Source organism: Monodon monoceros, unplaced genomic scaffold (assembly GCF_005190385.1).
Source record: "Monodon monoceros isolate NGI ecotype Baffin Bay Population unplaced genomic scaffold, NGI_Narwhal_1 Super_Scaffold_12, whole genome shotgun sequence".
NCBI lineage: Eukaryota > Metazoa > Chordata > Mammalia > Artiodactyla > Monodontidae > Monodon > Monodon monoceros.
Genome location: NW_021703768.1, coordinates 124,777,377 through 124,796,449, shown reverse-complemented (window position 1 = coordinate 124,796,449; position 19,073 = coordinate 124,777,377). Strand labels below are relative to the sequence as shown.

The following is a 19,073-nucleotide window of genomic DNA, read 5'->3' as shown; positions in this document are numbered from 1 at the left end:
CACTGCAGCTTGCTGGCCGTTGAGTAGAGCCAGGTCTTAGTATTTAGATGGAGATCTCTGGGAGAGCTCTCGCCGATTGATATTACATGGGGCTGGGAGGTCTCTGGTGGACCAATGTCATAAACTCGGCTCTCCCACCTCAGAGGCTCAGGCCTGACACCTGACCGGAGCACCAAGGCCCTGCCAGCCACATGGCTCATAAGAAAAGGAAGAAAAAAAGAGAATGAAAGAAAAATAAATAAATAAATCAGATAATGTTATTAAAATAAAAGAATATTATTAAAAATAAAAAAAATAGGGCTTCCCGGTGGCACAGTGGTTGGGAGTCCACCTGCCGATGCGGGGGACGCGGGTTCGTGCCCCGGTCCGGGAGGATCCTGCATGTCGCAGAGCGGCTGGGCCCGTTGGCCATGGCCGCTGGGCCTACGCATCCAGAGCCTGTGTTCCGCAAGAAGGGAGGCCGCAGCAGTAAGAGGCCCGTGTACCACAAAAAAATAATAATAATAAAAAAATAAAAGAGTAATAAAAAGAAAGAAGAGAGCAGCCAAGCCAATAAACAAATCCACCAATGATAGCAAGTGCTAAAACTATACTTAAAAAAAAAAAAAAAAGGACAGACAGAACCCTAGGATAAGTGGTAAAAGCAAAGCTATAGTGAGAAAAAATCACACAAAGAAGCATACACATACACACTCACAAAAAGAGAAAAAGGAAAAAAAAAAAATATATATATATATAAAAAGGAAGAGAGCAACCAAATCAGTAAACAAATCTACCAATGATAATAAGCTCTAAATACTAAACTAAGATAAACATAAAATCAGAAACAAATTAGATGCAGAAAGGAAACCCTAAGTCTACAGTTGATACCAAAGTGCACCACCTCAATTTTGGGATGATTTGTTGTCTCTTCAGGTATTCTAGAGATGCAGGGTACATCAGGTTGATTGTGGAGATTTAATCCGCTGCTCCTGAGCCTTCTGCGAGAAATTTCCCTTTCTCTTCTTTGTTCGCAGAGCTCCTGGGGTTCAGCTTTGGATTTGGCCCTGCCTTTACATCTAGGTCACCTGAGGGCGTCTGTTCCCCACCCAGACAGGACCGGGTTAAAGTAGCAGCTGATTAGGGGGCTCTGGCTCACTCAGGCCTGGGGGGTGGGAGGGGTCTTTAGCTGATCTTGATTGGAAATTTGGGCTCAGTGATCACCCAAGATGCTGTCTTCAGCCATCTCAGTTAGAAGAACTGGGCCTAGATTAAGTCTATGAGAGGATACTACATCTAATCAACCCCATTGATTGTAGCCAGTATGGTCTTACCGTTTCCATTCACCTTTAGGGACCAACTCATTTACCTTTTGTTTCTTAGAATCAACTACTAAGAGAGATGTTGAACCCAGTGGCTTCTATTTTATTTGTTAAATAATTTAGAGTCCCTGGTTCCAAAATGTATTTAACTTTGTTTACAGTAACATGCATGAAATAAGTATATGTATACATATAAGATCAGAGGGTCTGAGAATAAAAATAGTAACTGCTTTTTATTAAGCTTTATGTGCCAGGAACTTCCTAAGTTTTAAACGTATTATTTCATCAATTCCCACAGCCAGTCAATGAGCTGGACATAATGATCTCCACTTTACAGATGAGGAAACTGAATCTTGGAGAGGTTAAGTAACTGATCCCAAGACCACAGAGTTGGTACCCAGATGCAAAAACGTATGATGACTGCTAAAATCTCCTCTGATTCTGAGAGTCTAGGGTTCCAGGTTGTTCTGTTTGCTCTTTCTGCCTTCACTGTGCTTGGGAGGGCAGGAAGTGAGGAGGAAGAATTTTTCTTAATTGCGGGAAGAGTGGGGAAGAGATTAGCATGGAACTTAAAATACATGACTGCCTTCTAAGAGTTGTCAAAGTAAATTGTGTCCCCAGAGACATTTAAAAGCAATTTGCTCACACATTTACACATGGCTGTGGTTGGGGAAGCTGATGGCTGGTCTACCAAAGTGGGTTTTAATGGAGTTTTGTGAGCAATACTTAGAAATGTTTTGCATAAGATATTACTTTGTAAATATCCTTGCTACATTTTAGTTAATCCTGACCATCTGGAACCTCACTTGTCATTTGAACATTTACTTAACCACTGTGTAAAAGTTTTCTAGTTAAAAAAGAATGCCAATTGTCCAATGGAAGTCTAGAGAACAGACCTAATAGATTAGTCCTGAGATGAGACAGAATTGGTTTTTCTGATGAATACTATCCACCTAGCCTGTGAACCAACCACTCTGTCTCTTGAGTTTGTTGTAATTCAGCTCCTTTGGTAGAGCAGTGTTGATTGTGATGGACATTTTCTAGTTCAAAAAGAACTTTTGGTGATTCCTCCGAGTATAGCACTCAAAAACCTCTAAGACAGTAGTTCTCAAAGTGTGATCTCCAAACCACCAGCAGCAACATCACTTGAGAACGTATCAGAAATGCAAATTCTTGGGCCCCATTCAAGATCTACCCACAATCGGTGTTTCAACAAGCTCTCTAGGTACCTAGATTCTGAAGCACACTATGTTGGAGAACCATTGCTCTGAAATCTGCCCTTCAGCCAGTTTTCTAGGCTTACTTCTTCTACTTCCATATAAACACTCTACCATCCAGCTAACTTGTACTCTGTTATATTTATATGGGTATGTGGATACATGCATGTATATTTATAGATGGATGTATATTTATATATATACAATTTCTGTGTCCGGGTCTTTGTCCATGCTCTTTATAGCAACTGGATTATACTTCCTCCTCCACTGTCCTTGCCCAGTCTCTGAAATCCAACTTAAAAGACACTTATTGGAGATAGCCTTTCCCCATCCCTCTACTAAATATGACCTTTCACATCCCAAAAACCTGGTTCCACATTTTAATGTAATTTATTTTAATTGGTAGTTATTCAGGGTTTACTATTTATTCAGCCCTTTTGTGAGCATAACTCTATATCTAGCATTGTACTAGACATTGAGGATACAATTGTGAACAGGCAAACATCTCTGGAACTTATAAATCAGTTAGGGTAGACTTTTCTCACCTCCTGTCCTAGATCATAGCCCTGAGAAGGTGCAGGTGTCTTGTACTGCTGGGTGTCCCACAGGTTGTATTAAGTTATGGCAGGCAGGGTAGAAGGTGACGTTCTTTCTTTTCTGGTCTGTATAGGATACACCAGAGTATTATGCTCTCCTTGTGGCTCCCACTCTTAAGAGGGAATGGCACACTGTAACATACAGAGGACACAGAGCCCCTGCTGTTGGTGAAAATCACCTCCTCTAAACCGAAGTTTCTCAAATGTGGCACTACTGTCCTTGTAGACCAGATGATTCTTCGTTGTAGGGTGCTGTCTTGTGCCTTGTAAGACATTTGGCAGCATCCCTGATCTTTACCCACTGGTTGCCAGTAGCATCACCCTTTCCAGTTATGGCAACAAAATATGTCTCCATACATTACCAAATATCCTTTGGCATGCAGAATCAACCCTGGTTGAATACAACTGTGAATATTTTTACCTGCAGAAAATAAAACTTAAGAGGAATGTAGAAGCTCTCTTCAGATATCTGTAGGAGTACTGTGCAGAAGAAGAATTAGAGATAGAAATTTTAAATTGAGACAGAGGGTAAAACTGGAAGTTACAGAAAATCCATTTTGGAGGAGACCTTTTTAACTTCAGGAGAGCCTTGAGTTTAGAATGTACTGTTGTAGGACTTGGTGAATTCCCAGTCCTTAGTGCATTCATGCAGGCTTGGATATACCTCATTTTAGAGGGGACTTGGGGATTTCAGGATTTTGAGGATCCTTCAAGTTTTGAGATTCAATGTTTTTATGTTTCCAAAGTGGCTTGTAAAGAATTAGAATAATCCCTTGGGGATTTTGGGAAGGTGGCAGAGTGAAGTGATAGTAGTGAAATTAACCTTCTGACCCTTGTGTCAGGCTGCCTGGGCCAGATCCCAGCTTGGTTCTTACCACCAGTGGGACCTTGGACAAATCTTAGCACTTCTGTGTTTCTGTTTCCTCATCTGTGAAAGGGGTGCATTTATAGTTCCTATTTCAGAAGTAGTTGTGAGGACCAAATGAGATAATACAGGTAGACCTCTTGGTAAGTAAATGAAAAGTAACTCTTATTATTAACTCAGCAAGTGTGCTTTGCCTAAACTCCAAATAACTTGCAAATTTAACTAGCTACTTCTGTGTATTTGTGTTGTACATGTGTTTGGGAGGCAGTTCATAATAGGACAAATATATTTGTTATTAGCACTGGTAATATAATCCAAATATAAATATTAAAAAGCAACCATGATAGGTAAAGATCAAGTTTTCTGATTTGTATCTGGTCCTTGATCTGTAGACAAAAGTTAGCATTTTAAGGGTCAGTTAACACTAGAACTCAATTTTATTATTATTTTTTTTTTGCGGTACGCGGGCCTCTCACTGTTGTGGCCTCTCCTGTTGCGGAGCACAGGCTCCGGACGCGCAGGCTCAGCAGCCATGGCTCACGGGCCTAGCCGCTCCGTGGCATGTGGGATCTTCCTGGACCGGGGCACGAACCCGTGTCCCCTGCATCGGCAGGCGGACTCTCAACCACTGCGCCACCAGGGAAGCCCTAGAACTCAATTTTTATTAATCATTTTATTTAGTGATGTTTGTTTTCACATACTTAATTTACACTCTTGAATGCAGCCTTCAAGAGGATGTTTATTTTTCAGATCCTTTGCTAGAAATCAAAGATTGGAAAGATATGAGGAAAGAAATTAGAAGAATATGAGGTGGCTTATTTATGGCAGCTGTCTCAAGGATGCCAAGGCCTTGGTAAGAATCTTGAGCCCATAAAATCGAGTGCTCTAATTTGAGCTCCAGATAAAAACCTTATATTCTCTATTCCGTGCCACTTAAAAATCATATTATTTTTACTGTAAGATATAGCACCAGATTGAAGATGTAGAGGAGAAGATTTAAGTAAAACACATACATAGACAGAATTTGGTATTTTTCTTATTCATCCTTACTATTATTCACAATTCAATCGGTATAATTTGAAGAAAATGAAATTCTCTTTTCCTTTTACTTATTGCTAATTTTTAAAGTAGGAAATGAAGGATTTTTCCCAGGCTTGCCCAGCCACCTCACATCATGCAAGAGTAACTTTCTACAGCTCTCTGTGCAAGAAACCATGGCTGTGTCCCACCTTAGCCCCCTGGGAAATGAGCTGTCCAAGGAACTTTATTGCAAGCCCTCATTGTCCAGGGCACTGACTATGTATGTAAATGCATAAGGGATTGGTAGCATGAGTACTACATCCACAGGATTCCCCTTGAAGTTGAATTTCAAAAGGAAACCCGTCACCATTATTTATTTCTCTGTAGCAGCAGCTCCTAATAGCCTAGGGTAATGCAAATTAAAGCATAGAACATTTGGACAGCAGAACTTGGGGATTTCTTATTGTTGACAGGGTATTCATCATGCCATGGGAATCAGACAGTCACCCTGCCAAGTTAGACTTAGAAAGAAAGGCTTTCATAAAAATGTTATGAGCACCAATATAACCATGTATTCAAACACTTTGAATATAATTTACATGTTCTTCTGTAAATTCTATTGTCTTCCCAACATAATCCTCTAAACATCCATATCTACTTATGGAGGTCAGAAGAACATCTTGCTTCCTCAAATATACCTTTTGTCCTGCAAGGTGTTTAATTTGGCTTTGTCTTTTTGAATTTTTAGATTTATATGACAATGGAGATCCAACCCAAATTCCTAAAGTCTTATCTTTACCCAATATCTTGACATCTGTTCCAAACCTCAAAAATTATAAATTATACAGCAAAGGTAGGGGGGATATCTATTGGGTTAACCAAAAAGTTCCTTTGGGTTTTTCTGTAAGATGTTATGGAAAAACCCAAACTAACTTTTTGGCCAACCCAATATTTTTCACTTATCCCTTGATTGCCTTCTTTGGGTTGGTAGATGAAGGGATGCTATAATTTGAGCTATGATCTGGAGGTATATTGAATAAAAACAAAGGTATTCTTACTTAGAACAAGGCATCTATGAAGGACATATCTGGCATTCAAAACCATTTTTATTGAGGCAAGGTACTTTGGTTGCAAGTAACAGAGGCTGCCTTTAGCCAACTTTGCTAGCTTTTGCTAGGGCTATCATAACAAAGTACCATAAACTGGGTGGTCTGGAACAACAGGATATTTATTGTCTTACAGTCCTAGAGGCTAGAAGTCTGAAATCAAGGTGTTAGCAGGGCCCTGCTCCCTCTGAACCTGTAGGGAAAAGATTCTTCCTTGTCTTTTCTAGCTTCAGTTGTTTTGCTGGCAATCTTTGGTGTTCTTTGGCTTGTAGAAGCATCATTTCAATCCTCTGTCTTCACAATGCCATCTTCTCACTGAGCATATTTGTCTGTGTCTAACTTTCCCTTTTTGAAAGGATTTCAGTCATGTTGGATTAAGGCCCACCCTAATGGCCTCATTTTAATTTTATTACCTCTCTAAAGATCCTATTTCCAAATAAGGCCGTATTCCAAGGCACTGAGGGTTTGGATTTCAACATATCTTTTGGGAGATAGGGACACACTTGCACACATAAGATCAACTTAAGCAAAAAGGAAATTTTGTGGGAAAATATGAGGTGACTTATTTAATTGAAGGAAGAGCTAAAGAATGAGGACCCAAACGGGCAAGAGCATGACTGCCCAAAGATCCAAGGAGCAGGAGCTACTCTCAGCCCCACCAGGAAGCTGTTGTGGGAATAGAGGAACCTTCTCTGACTTTGCCATTTTTGCATCACTCTGCATGACATTCAGAGTCCCAGGAAAATGTCTGATTGGGTCACTCCCCGGCTGGAAAAGTCAGTCCCATCATTTTTTTTCCCAGCTACATGACAGCGACAGAGAAGAGAATTCCCAAAGGATTTGGGATGCTATTACCAAGAAAAAGGAGGAAAAAATGGGAAGTACAAAACCAATATCTAATCTAGGCCCTCTAGCAGGAAATAAGGAAGGGAGCAAAATTTGAAGAAAAAAGTATATTTTTATGTACTCCAAATTCATCAGCTCTATGTTAGTAAACCTCTGATGATTGTTAATACAACCATTCAAGGAAAACTTGCCACTGTGATATAATTTGCCTTTTTTAAATAAGTGATGAGTGTGGAGAGAATTCCAGCTAATCATGGTTCTTTCCGTTACTGAGTTAGCTTTAGTTAGATTTGGCTACCATGTCAGTTTTACAGGTGGAGAAAGTTAGTTCCTGAGTAATTCCCTCTCCCATTGTTTGGTCTGTTGTTCTATACTCTGGTCCAGATCAGGATACCCCACTGTCTTGCTGGCCACAGGGAGCTCCCTGGTACAATGTGGTTAGCTACTCTTTGATGCCCTGTAGGGAAGGGTATAATCCCCTTGCGGCGCCTGAGGCACGCTCTTCTCATGCTTTAACACTAGGCTCTCCTTCTCATTGCACCCTCTCTCCCAACTCATCCTACCACCACCTTTTCAAAGAATATAGCCATTGTTCTATTAGTTATGCTTTGAATTAAGAAAAGAAAGGAGGAGGTTGTAAAAATTAACAAAGTGAACTGCATAAAATGAGGGATATAAGGGGGTGGCTCATCATTAAATGGTGAAAAATCTTAAAGAATAGACTTAGCCCCCAGGCCGTCTCTTTGCATTTTTTCTTTGACTCTTCCAAAGACAAATGGCTGATAGAACTACCATGGTATTTTGCCTGTTGCCAGTTCAGTGAACTTCCTGGGCATGGAAGTAGTGATCTCCATGACTGGAACAACATACAAGGAGCAGTCTGGGAGTTAAAGACCAGATCATTGAGTTTGGCAAGCTGCACCTCTCTCTGGAGATAAGAAGAAAGTTAGTACTGTAGGCAGAATCTGGGCTCAGGAAAGCGTGAGCAGAGAGTCCCATGAGAAGATCGGACCCTGATAAATGGGGATGAGATGGTCTCTACCAGTAGGTAGGAAATGATGGAGCAGGAAATATTTGGAACTTGACATTCTTGGCATCAGAGAAACAGTTAAATGGTTCAGCCCAGAAGTAACACATGTCAATTCTGTTCATGACTCATAGGCCAAGTCACTCGGCCCCACTTAACCACAAGGAGGTCAGGAAGTGCATGTGTCCAAAAGGGGGAACTGGACATACCTAGCAAAAAGCAGTAATGACTTCCACTTGTCAAAATGCAAACTCCAGATTCCTCCCTAACAGGCTCTAATTCAGGAGATCCTTGGAATCTGCATTTTAAGTAGGTTTCCTGAGGTGAGTCTGATGCAGGGGAGAAGGGCGGAATCTTTGGACCACAATTTAAAGAACACTGACTTAGAGCATCACCTCAGTATAGGTAGGTGATCAAGAGGATGGGGACAAGTTTGAGATACTGTTCTTAGAGCTTAGATATAGGGCCAACCCTGGGTCACCTCAAGTTGTTATCAAAGAGGACTGCATACGTCTAGACACTGAGGCCCAGAGAGCTGGACAGAAGCTCTTAAAATGCCCAGGCATGAGGGTAGTGTTGGATCTGTGCCTGAGACTGAGCAGACCCTCAGGTATATGTTGAGCTTCTCAGATATTGGGAGAGGAAGAGGGATATGGGACCAATGCCGGTTCTCATATGTATGATCTAAAGTTTATATTTATAATAGTAGAAACTCTTTGACCAATATAACATTTTATTGTACCATCGCTTTTTTCTTTCCTCTGTTCTTTTCCCACTTCTCTCTCCTTCTCCTTCCCTTCCTCTACTACCCACTCACCCCATTTCCCCCCATTATTTTCTCTTCCTTCCTTATTTTTTTTCTCTACCTCCCCCTCTAATTTTCCTCTTTCCCAATATCTCCTCTGCTTATCGCCCTTCTCCTCCATCCTTCTCCCCTCTTCTCTCTCATCAATTATGCTCCCTCCTTCTCCCTCTCATCCATCCTTTCCCTTGGCACCCCCCCATCCCCTCTCCAGGTATTATGCCATCTGCTGCCAGCCTTTGGTCTATAGGAACAAGATGACCCCTCTGCACATCGCATTAATGCTGGGAGGCTGCTGGGTCATCCCCTTGTTTATCTCTTTTCTCCCTATAATGCAAGGCTGGAATAACGTTGGCATAATTGATTTGGTAAGTACTCGTGCAGACCCCACTGGTTTACTGTCTGACTAACTTTGTTTGCTTGGGATTCTAAATAAACAATGTCAGGTTAGGTGGATATTCTAAGAAAGATGCTGATAGCGGTCTGAGTAACAACAATAACAAACAAAAAAAGCAGGCTAACATTTTCAAAAGCTTACTGCATGCCAGAAAGTACACAACGTACATGTAATCCTGACAGCATCCCTTTGGGAAAATTACAATACTTTTCCCCCATTTCACAGATGAGAAAACTCAGGGTCAAAAAAGTGAAGTAACATGCCCAGTGTCACACAGCTATTGAATAGCAAAACAGGTGTTCAAAGCTTAGCAGACAAACTCCAGAGCCTGAGGGAAGTGATGTGCCCCAAGAGGCCTTCATCTCATTTCATGCTGAGATCCTATGAGGCTTACAGTGACCCACAGAAAACCTTTCAAGGAGGTGGGGGCTTCTGGAGAATGTTTGGGCCAGAAGTCGAGAGAACTGGACCCTGAGCTCAGCTCCGTCCCTGACCCACTTCCTGAAAGTCTGTGATGAGAAAATTCATGGGTCCTCAGTGGGAACAGTGTCTTCCAGTGGTGCAGGAGAACAGCACGTGGCACAGGTGCCAGGCATCTGCCAAGCCCTGTCTAGACGCTCATGAAGAGTTTCCAGCTCTGACATACTATGTTTTTAATATCAAACTTGTAATGAAGATCGAAAGCTATGGTCTGGATCCATTAGCAGGTATATATATCCCCTAAGGAAGTTGTCAGGCAATCACTTTAAAATGGATCCCAGGACCGTGTTGTGGTAGGGAGGGGAATGGGGAGGAGAGATTGAGAGTGGGCTCTGGCCCAAGAGGACCAGTCAGAGTAGGAGCTGCCCCTTCCTCTCTCCATCCCATTCCTAGCCCCTAATCTTGCCTTATTCTTTGTCCAGGAAAGGATATCCAAACCAAGGCTGGGCCAGGATTTGCATGTGGTATGTTAGAACGAGAGTTCCTTGGGCTTCTGAAAGAAATGCTGGGCACAGAGGAGTGGAGAAGTGAAAGGGGATCCGTACAAGGGAGACTGTATGGATATTTTCTTAAATCCTGTCCCTCTTCTTTCAAACTTCCATTTTTATCATTCTTGGGGGAAATGAGATTCAAATTTCCAATAACCAATAGAATAATAATTATAATGGCCAACAAATGTTGAACACTTACTGTGTGCCTAGCCCCATGTTAATTTAATCATTAATATCTCGCTCAGGCCTCACAGTAATGGTATATGTAAATCCTGTCATTGTCCTCAGGAAACTGAGGGTCAGAGAGGTTAAGTCACATTGGTAGGGAGTGGTGGTGACTATATCTAAGCCCAGACTTACTGGACTCCAGAGTCTGTGTTCTTATGTTTGTGCTAAACTTAATCCCTAATGGAGAAGCCTTTGGAAGCATAATCTTCTGTGCATTAAAACTTGTAACAAGGGTACAGCACTCTTACCTTCTGACGTAGAACTTTCAAGGAGAATAACCTAGGGAATTTTGTTCATTTGTGAGAGTGAGATAGAAGCATCCCCTGTTTACTTCATGTAACTGAATGGGGTATCTGCTTACTGTTAACGTGCCTAGTATTTGCTCCATGGTATTATGATTGCATTTCATATCTTTTTACTCATTTGCACATTGAATCTGCCTAGAGAGAAACTAGCATAACCCAGATGTTCATAACACATGTACAGTTGATCCTTGTTATTCATGATTATTAGGGTCTATAAAGTTGCTGCAAATACTGAATTAGCAAATCATGAATTTTTGTTCCTAGGTGAAATATAGAGTTAGATTCCTGTGACTTAAGGCAAGTAATACTTAGATAAAAAGAGATTTTGTAATGATTAAAAATGTCAGTTCAATAGGAGGATATACTATAACCTTACAATATATCAATACTATAGGACAAGATACTAAATGTGTACACAATGAATGAAATAGTGTGTTATGTATCAAAATATATATGATACATATCTCTGTTCATGTGTATCTTCACACTGCATGCATGCTGACCTCAGGAAGGGAAGAGTCATTGGGTTACACAGCTCTCTTCAGCCAAGGACTATTTCTAGAGAAGGCTGGTAACTAAGAGCTGTCAGCAGGCAGAGTTTATAGGTGGAAAAAAAAGTCTCAATTCTTAAGAGGGATCTAGTATGTCACAGTATCCAATACAAATGAGGTTTATGCCAGGAATTTAACACAATCAATGTAATTCACTGTATGAATAAAAGAAAGAAGGGAAAACCCACATGATCATCTCATTACTGCCAAAAATGCATTGACAAAATTCAATATACAATCATTTTTTTATGATGATGAATGTGTAAGTATACACAGAAATTTTATTTATTCTTTTTTTTTTTAACATCTTTATTGGAGTATAATTGCTTATCAATGGTGTGTTAGTCTCTGCTTTATACCGAAGTGAATCAGCTATACATATACATATATCCCCATATCCCCTCCCTCTTGCATCTCCCTCCCACCCTCCCTATCCCACCCCTCTAGGTGGTCACAAAGCACTGAGCTGATCTCCCTGTGCTATGAGGCTGCTTCCCACTAGCTATCTATTTTACATTTGGTAGTATATATAAGTTCATCAAACTAAGAATAGAAGGGAACTTTCTCAAATAGAGCGCATTGACAAAAAACTTACAGCAAGTGTCATACTTAATAGTAAAATATTGAAAGCTCCTCTCCTGAAACCAGGACTGTAACAATGGTGTCCACTATTACCCCTTTTATTCAGTATTGTACTGTTGATCTTATCAAGTTCAATATGCAAGGAAAATGGTATTAAGACTGGAAAGGAAGAAGTGAAATTGTCATTATTTGCAGATCACATGAGTATTCATGGAAAAAATTCAGAAGAATCTAAAGATGAAATATTAGTTACTAATTTAACAAAGTTCCTGGATACATAGCCAATATATAAAAAATTTTCACTGAGTTCTGTGTATTAGCAACAGACAATTACGAATAAGAATTTTAATGTAGCACTATTTGCAATGGAATAAAAATGGAAATACTTAGGATTAATCTAATAAAAGATGTGTAAGATGTTTACACAAAAATGTAAAATATTACTGAAATTCTAGAAGACTTAGGTAAAGGGAAAGAATTATCATGTTTGTGAATTGGAAGACTTAACATTGAAAAACTATTATTTTTCCTCAGTCATTCTATTCTAACTCCAATCAAAATTCTAAAAGATTTTTATGGAAATTGATAAGCTGATTCTAAATTTTATATGGGAAATACTGAGATATAAGAATACCCAAAGCAGCCAAAAGTATATTCCTTTTCTGCTGTCATGGTTCTATGTGCTGTAGGCTTATTAGAAGAAAAAGAAAAGCTTTGCTGATAAACCTTCTTTTTTATTTCCTTTCCCTTCACCTTTTTCTCTTATTCATCTCTCCCTTTCCTTCACTCTTCTTCTCCCCTTCTTTCTACCTTCCAAACCCTCCTTTTCTCTCCTTTTTTATCCTTTTCCTTTTCTTACAATTTTTCTCATTCCCCTCCTGCTTCTTCCTGTTCACTTTTTCCTTCCCTTTCTCCCTTCCTTCCTCATTTCCTCTCTCTCTCTAACTCTCAGATAGAAAACAGGAAGTTCAACAAGAACTCTAACTCTACGTACTGCATCTTCATGGTCAACAAGCCCTATGCCATCACCTGCTCTGTGGTGGCATTCTACATCCCGTTTCTCCTCATGGTGCTGGCCTATTATCGCATCTATGTCACAGCTAAGGGGCATGCCCACCAGATCCAGATGTTACAACGGGCAGGAGCCCCCTCAGAGGGCAGGCCCCAGCCAGCAGACCAACATAGCACTCATCGCATGAGGACAGAGACCAAAGCAGCCAAGACCCTGTGCATCATCATGGGTTGCTTCTGCCTCTGCTGGGCTCCATTCTTTGTCACCAATATTGTGGATCCATTCGTAGACTACACTGTCCCTGGGCAGGTGTGGACCGCTTTCCTCTGGCTTGGCTACATCAATTCTGGTTTGAACCCCTTTCTCTACGCCTTCTTGAATAAGTCTTTTAGACATGCCTTCCTCATCATCCTCTGCTGTGACAATGAACGCTACCGAAGACCTTCCGTTCTGGGCCAGACTGTCCCCTGTTCAACCACAACCATTAATGGATCCACACATGTGCTAAGGTGAGTGCTTCAGGGCTTGTTAGATTTTGCTCATTTGCAGGACTCAGAAGAGGTAACTTTCCAGTTTTCTGTTTCCAGATAGATTATTCTTGAAAACTTGTGCAGTACTTTCAAAGGTTAAAAAAAAAAAATTCTACCATCCGTTAATGGAATAGAGTAAAGGGCTCAGGGTAAGGGCTCAGGCACTGGGGGTGAATGACCTACATTCAAATCCAGCCTCCATAGTTCTTTGGGGAAGTCATTTAACCATTCTGAACCTTAAATTCATTAAAAAAAATGAAAATCATAATCACGATTTCTACATCACAGGCTTTTTTGAGGGTCAAATTAGCTAATATATGTAGAGCACATAGTACAGAGTCTGACACATAGTAAGAACTTAGTAAATATTATCTACTCCTACTTATAGGTAGTATTTTAGGGTAGTGATTAAAAGCATGGTAAAATAGTCTTTATTTTGACTCTCAGTGCCACCGCTAATCATTTGTATAATCCCTTTTGATTTTTATTTTCTTCAACTGTAAAAAATGGTAATAATAATGATACCCATCTTATAGGGCTTTTATGACAGGGATAATGTATTCATATAGAGCCTGATACATAGTAAGTGCTCATAATACTACTAATGTGAATAGTAGCATATAACCTGATACCCTAAGATGACCATAAAATAACATGATAAACTAAACTAAAATAAATAGAATGATAAATATGCAATAGTAATGTTATGTGATATATGATATATTGGAAGTATGGACAATGTAGAGTGGGGATATGAGTAGGAAAGAAGCTGACTTGGTTAAGGGAATCAGGGAAAACGTCACAGAACAGCATTTTATAAGAATTTGAGACTTGGAGGAGATGTCAAGGAAGGCATTCCAGACAGAGAACAGCATGAGGAAGGAAATGGAATATGAAGGAGTGTGGAAATGTCAGGTGGTTTACCCAAGGTCACATAGGTTGACGGAGGTGGGAGTAACTTTGAAGTTCAGTGACTAGGCATGATGCCTCTTTCCAAACTGAGAATTTTCTTGCTACCCTGGCTTAGAGTTGTTCTCAGCTGTATAAAGCTATGTGTGATAAATACATTCATCCTGTAGCAAAGATGAATTGTCAACGACGGTTTTTTCCTTTGCCCTGAGATGCACGGGAATTTCCAAAGAGCAGTTCCTTCTTTGAGACAAGCATTTAATTTCTCTGATGATGACAATATTTAGCTGTTCTGGCAGCTGAAAACTGGGTACTTTTCATCTGCATGTGTAAGAAAAGAAGAAAAAAATAGGAATTGCTATGAAATATCAATGCTTTGCCTCAGAGACTGCTCAGAAGCATGAATTCAATTTTCTGCTACCAGTGTGGGCAGCCTTGTAGCTAAAGCCTAGTATGATGTTGAGATTCCAGCTGGTGGAAAGGCCTCAAAGGATACTCCTATAGGCTGTCATTCTTTCTTAATTATTGTGCCTTCGTCAGTGTCATAGAAAGGATCCAACAGTAAAGTGTATGTACAAGAACTTCTGTGTGGGTGCCAGCGAGTTTTTAGCTATTTAAGCTTAGCAGTTGCCCGAGTACAGGCTGCCAACTACTTACAGAGTATGCTCCAGCAGTGCATTTACTAAGTCAGTTGTTTAGAACTGGTACCTTTTCCCGTAGAAACAGTCATAGAAAGAATTTAGGGTTTCTAGGGCATCCCAAGAAACCTATTTTACTAATACTATATTATTTTATCCCTGCTGCTTTTGGAAATCTGCAGCATGATCGTTAAGCAGAGATGGCAGTTTAGAGATGGCTTATGTGTATATTCTTCACACTTTATTCCTTACATTTATTTCTTCCTGAGGTCATGAGAAGTACAGAAAGTTGGTCTGAGGTGTTTTTCTGTGGGGGTGAGGAATCTTATAAGAGTGGGGGTGGCCTATACATAGAAAACTATTTGAAACTTGAATCCACTAGAGTGTAAGCCTTGCAAGGACAGGAATCCTGCCTGTTTTATTTCCTGCTACATAACAAATAACCCCATATGTTTCTTCATGGGTAAATTAACAAACCATAAAATTAATTCTCCAGATCAACTGTTTTAACTTAACACAATCTAAGGAAGATGTGTGTTTTTCTTAAAAGTCCCACAAGTAGGACATCAACAAATTCACATGAGTTCATGAAATATAAAACCAAAACAATGAAAAGTAAAATCAGCTTTTATCCTGCTAATCCTACCCCTAGCCTCAGAGACAAGAATTACCACTAGTCTGGTAATCTTTTCAGTGCATTTACAAACATTCATAAAAACATACAAATTCATAGATTTTTCTCCCTTCATTTTACATAAATAGAGCCGTTCTGTGTGTATTTTTCTGCACCTTGCTTTTTATCCATTAACAATATATTTCAGAGATCATCCCACATCAGAACATATAAATCTAACTCATTCTATTTAACTGTTCCATAATCTTCTGTACTAAAAATACATATTAAATTTTATTTAATTATTTCCCATTAGTAGATATGTAGGTGTCTCCAATCTTTTGCTGTTACAAACTGTACTATTTTTAATGCCCTGGAGCACATTTCTTTGTGCATATGCCATTATTTCTCTCAGATAACTACCAAAAGTGAAATTGCACTATTGACATGTATGTGCATTTAAAAATGTTATGCTTACCATGAAATTGACCTCCCAGAGCACCATAGTGCTTTGCATTTTCATCAGCAGGGTGTGAGAGTATCTGCTACTCCTTCCCCTCACCAACACTGGATACTAAGCATCTTTTATTAATATACTAATTTAAAATATGCTCTTTCGTTTAATTTGCATTTCCCAGATGACTTGATAGATTGAACCTCTTTTAAATTAGTTATTGACTGCACCTTCATATGTTTGGTACTTTATCTGACAACTTTGTTCTGTTTTTCTGATTAATTTCTGGATGCTCTTTATTATATTCCAAATATTAATCCTTTGTTATATAATTTTCAAATACATCCTCCCATCTTCTGCTTGGTTTTGAACTTTGGTTAACTTTTGTCTTATAGAAGTTTCAGATTTTGAAAAAACTATTCTTATTTGACCTCTTACAGTTGACTCACTTCCTTCTTGAAAAATTTTCCACATTAATTTTCCTAAACACCATACTTGTCTGGTTTTCCTCCTAACTCACTAGCAACTCTTTCTTAGAATCCTTAACAGGTTCTTCCTTCTCTATCTGGCCTCTCAATGTTGGAGTTCTTCAGGGCTTGCTTCCTGATACTCTCCTCAAACTACATTCTCACTTGGTGTGATTTAACCATCCATAGCTTTAAATACAATTGTCATGCTGTCAGCCCTCTCTTTAATTAATATCTCCAGGTCATAGCTGCCCTCTAAACTCCAGACCACAAGATCCAATTTGCTTCCTTGACAACCCCAGTTATGTGCTTCTTTGGAATATCAAATTTCATGCATCCAAAACAGAATCCTCCTATATCTCGTACCCCAACTGCAAATTTCCTGAGTCTTCCCTATCTCCATAAGTAGAGCTATCATCTACCGTGTTACTAAATCCAGACCCTTTTTTTTGTAGTTCTGATAGGAAACTAACATGTTATAAGGCAGACTTAAAGATTTTAGAAAGGAGAACCAATCAGCCAGTATTGAAAATATGGAGTTAAATTGAAATAAATGTAAAATTCAACCATAGGAGCAAAATATAAATCACAGAAATGTAAGATGATGCCTGAACAAGTTTATAGCTGCATATATAAAATTTGGAACTTGATAAGTGTGCCTTCAATTTCCTCATCCAAGGCATCTGTTGACAAAGTACTGGGCAGGCCACCAGAGACCTCCTTCCATATTAATGATAATGATTATGATTCCTAACATAATTCCAGAAAAGACTGTGCCAGTTACTGTATTTAAGAACTCTGAATGCATCATTGCATTTAATTTTTACAACACTCAAAGAATTTGATATTATAATTATCGTCATTTTAAAGATGAGAAAACCAAGGTTTAGAGAGGGTAAGTAACTGGCCCAAACTCACACAAGTAGTAAATGATGAAGCTGGAGTTCAGACGTAGGTCTTTCTGATTCCAGAGTTCAGTTTTGTCCAGCCCACTTAGAGTTAGGAATAGGGTTACCACTTCTCATGTTTATCTTGACTCTTTGGATAAATTTGGTGAAATATTTATCAAAAGGTCAACTCTACCGTCCTGCTTATATTTCTCTATCTTGTCTGCAAACCGTGAAGATTAGTAACTTGTTCAAATCCAGGCATTTTTCAGTCTCTTTTCTAAAAAGGAACTAAGGTTAGATCAGATGGCCCTATTCTTAGTAATCTCAGATTGAGTCCTGTCCCTGGGTACACGTTGACTATTCAAAGAAATAATCAATTTAATACAAGCTCACCTCAGGGTAGAGACTAAACTCTACTATAGAAATCACCCTTTTCACATTTTTTCAATTGGATCATTTGTTCTTTTCTTCTACTTCTGAATGGCAGTGGCCTGTTTACAGTACTCTTTTTCATGGCATTTGTGCTGCTTTTGATTATAGAGTTCCTTATTTGACTCCTATAAGGCCAATTATTCCTTGAGGGTAGAAACTATGGCTTTCTTTTCTCCATGTACCATATAGCCCCTCACACAGTATCTGCAAAATAGTATATAGTCAAATGATCAGTACATTTTTACTGATGAAATATCTTCATGATTATCTTCAGGTTTATGAAGGATTCACATGCTCAAAATTGAAAATTATCTGTTTTTTCTTTTTTTAATCTTCCCTGAGGCTCTAAAAAGTATAGAGGACTTAGTCTACAACCCAAGACTCACATTGAGGAAAGCCAGTTCATGGCAGCACTATGAGACTATGAACTTTTTTCTCTTAAAATCTTTTTGAGAGAATGGAATCGTACTTTTCCAGGTTGAATTAAAAATGAGCTAGTCTGGCCTCAGTGGTTTAGAATAGTAAGTTTCCCATGCTTGGCCCTATCCTCATAGCCCTTTGACTTACATGACATTTTATTATTAAACAAGCAGTTGGGTAGCCAGTGAAATAAAATGTGCTTTTGCAAGACATTTTTAGAGGACTCTGATCACTCAGATTGTACTAATTACACACAGTAGCAGAGATGTCTGCAGTTGTGTTTGGTTGTTTTCTGTTGGATAATTGTCTTCTTTGGGAATATCCAGCCCACAATCAAAATAGAAGTGAAGATACCACTTGGTTGGCTGATGAAATAGTTTGTCCTATAGATATGTACATTGCATAGTCTTTTTTTAAAATTAATTTTTGGCTGCATTGGGTCTTTGTTGCTATGCGTGGGCTTTCTCTAGTTGCGGCAAGCTGGGACCATTCTTCATTGCGGTGCACAGGCTTCTCATTGCGGTGGCTTCTCTTGTTGCGGAGCGTGGGCTTTAGGCGCACGGGCTTCAGTAGTTGTGGCACGCGGGCTCAGTAGTTGTGGCTTGTGGCCTCTAGAGTGCAGGCTCAGTAGTTGCGGCGCACGGGCTTAGTTGCTCCACGGCATGTGGGATCTTCCTGGACCAGGGCTCAAACCCGTGTCGCCTGCATTGGCAGGCAGATTCTTAACCACTGCACCACCAGGGAAGTCCCGGGTACATAGTCTTTTTAAAAAATAGCTTCCAAACATGAATTAGTGTCATAAAAATGTTTCTTGGGGCTACTTTAATTTGTATGCACACATATATAAGAAAGAGGCATAATGCCAGCATGTGAGCGATGGATTCTAACAGGTTC

The 19,073-nt window shown here is 39.6% G+C and overlaps 1 protein-coding gene across 5 annotated transcripts in view; it reads left to right on the top strand.

Annotated features, from left to right (window-relative positions):
• The window catches only part of HTR4 (5-hydroxytryptamine receptor 4), a 181,332-nt gene that overhangs the window by 118,971 nt on the left and 43,288 nt on the right, over nucleotides 1–19,073 (top strand). For 4 of the 5 annotated variants that reach the window (XM_029217424.1, XM_029217425.1, XM_029217420.1 and 1 more), the window contains 2 exons: nucleotides 8,995–9,148; nucleotides 12,767–13,335. In XM_029217424.1, the coding sequence (XP_029073257.1) occupies nucleotides 8,995–9,148; nucleotides 12,767–13,335 (723 nt within the window). Of the gene's footprint in view, nucleotides 1–8,994; nucleotides 9,149–10,079; nucleotides 10,122–12,766; nucleotides 13,336–19,073 lie in introns of all 5 variants that reach the window. The other variant, XM_029217421.1, reaches the window with a different exon arrangement.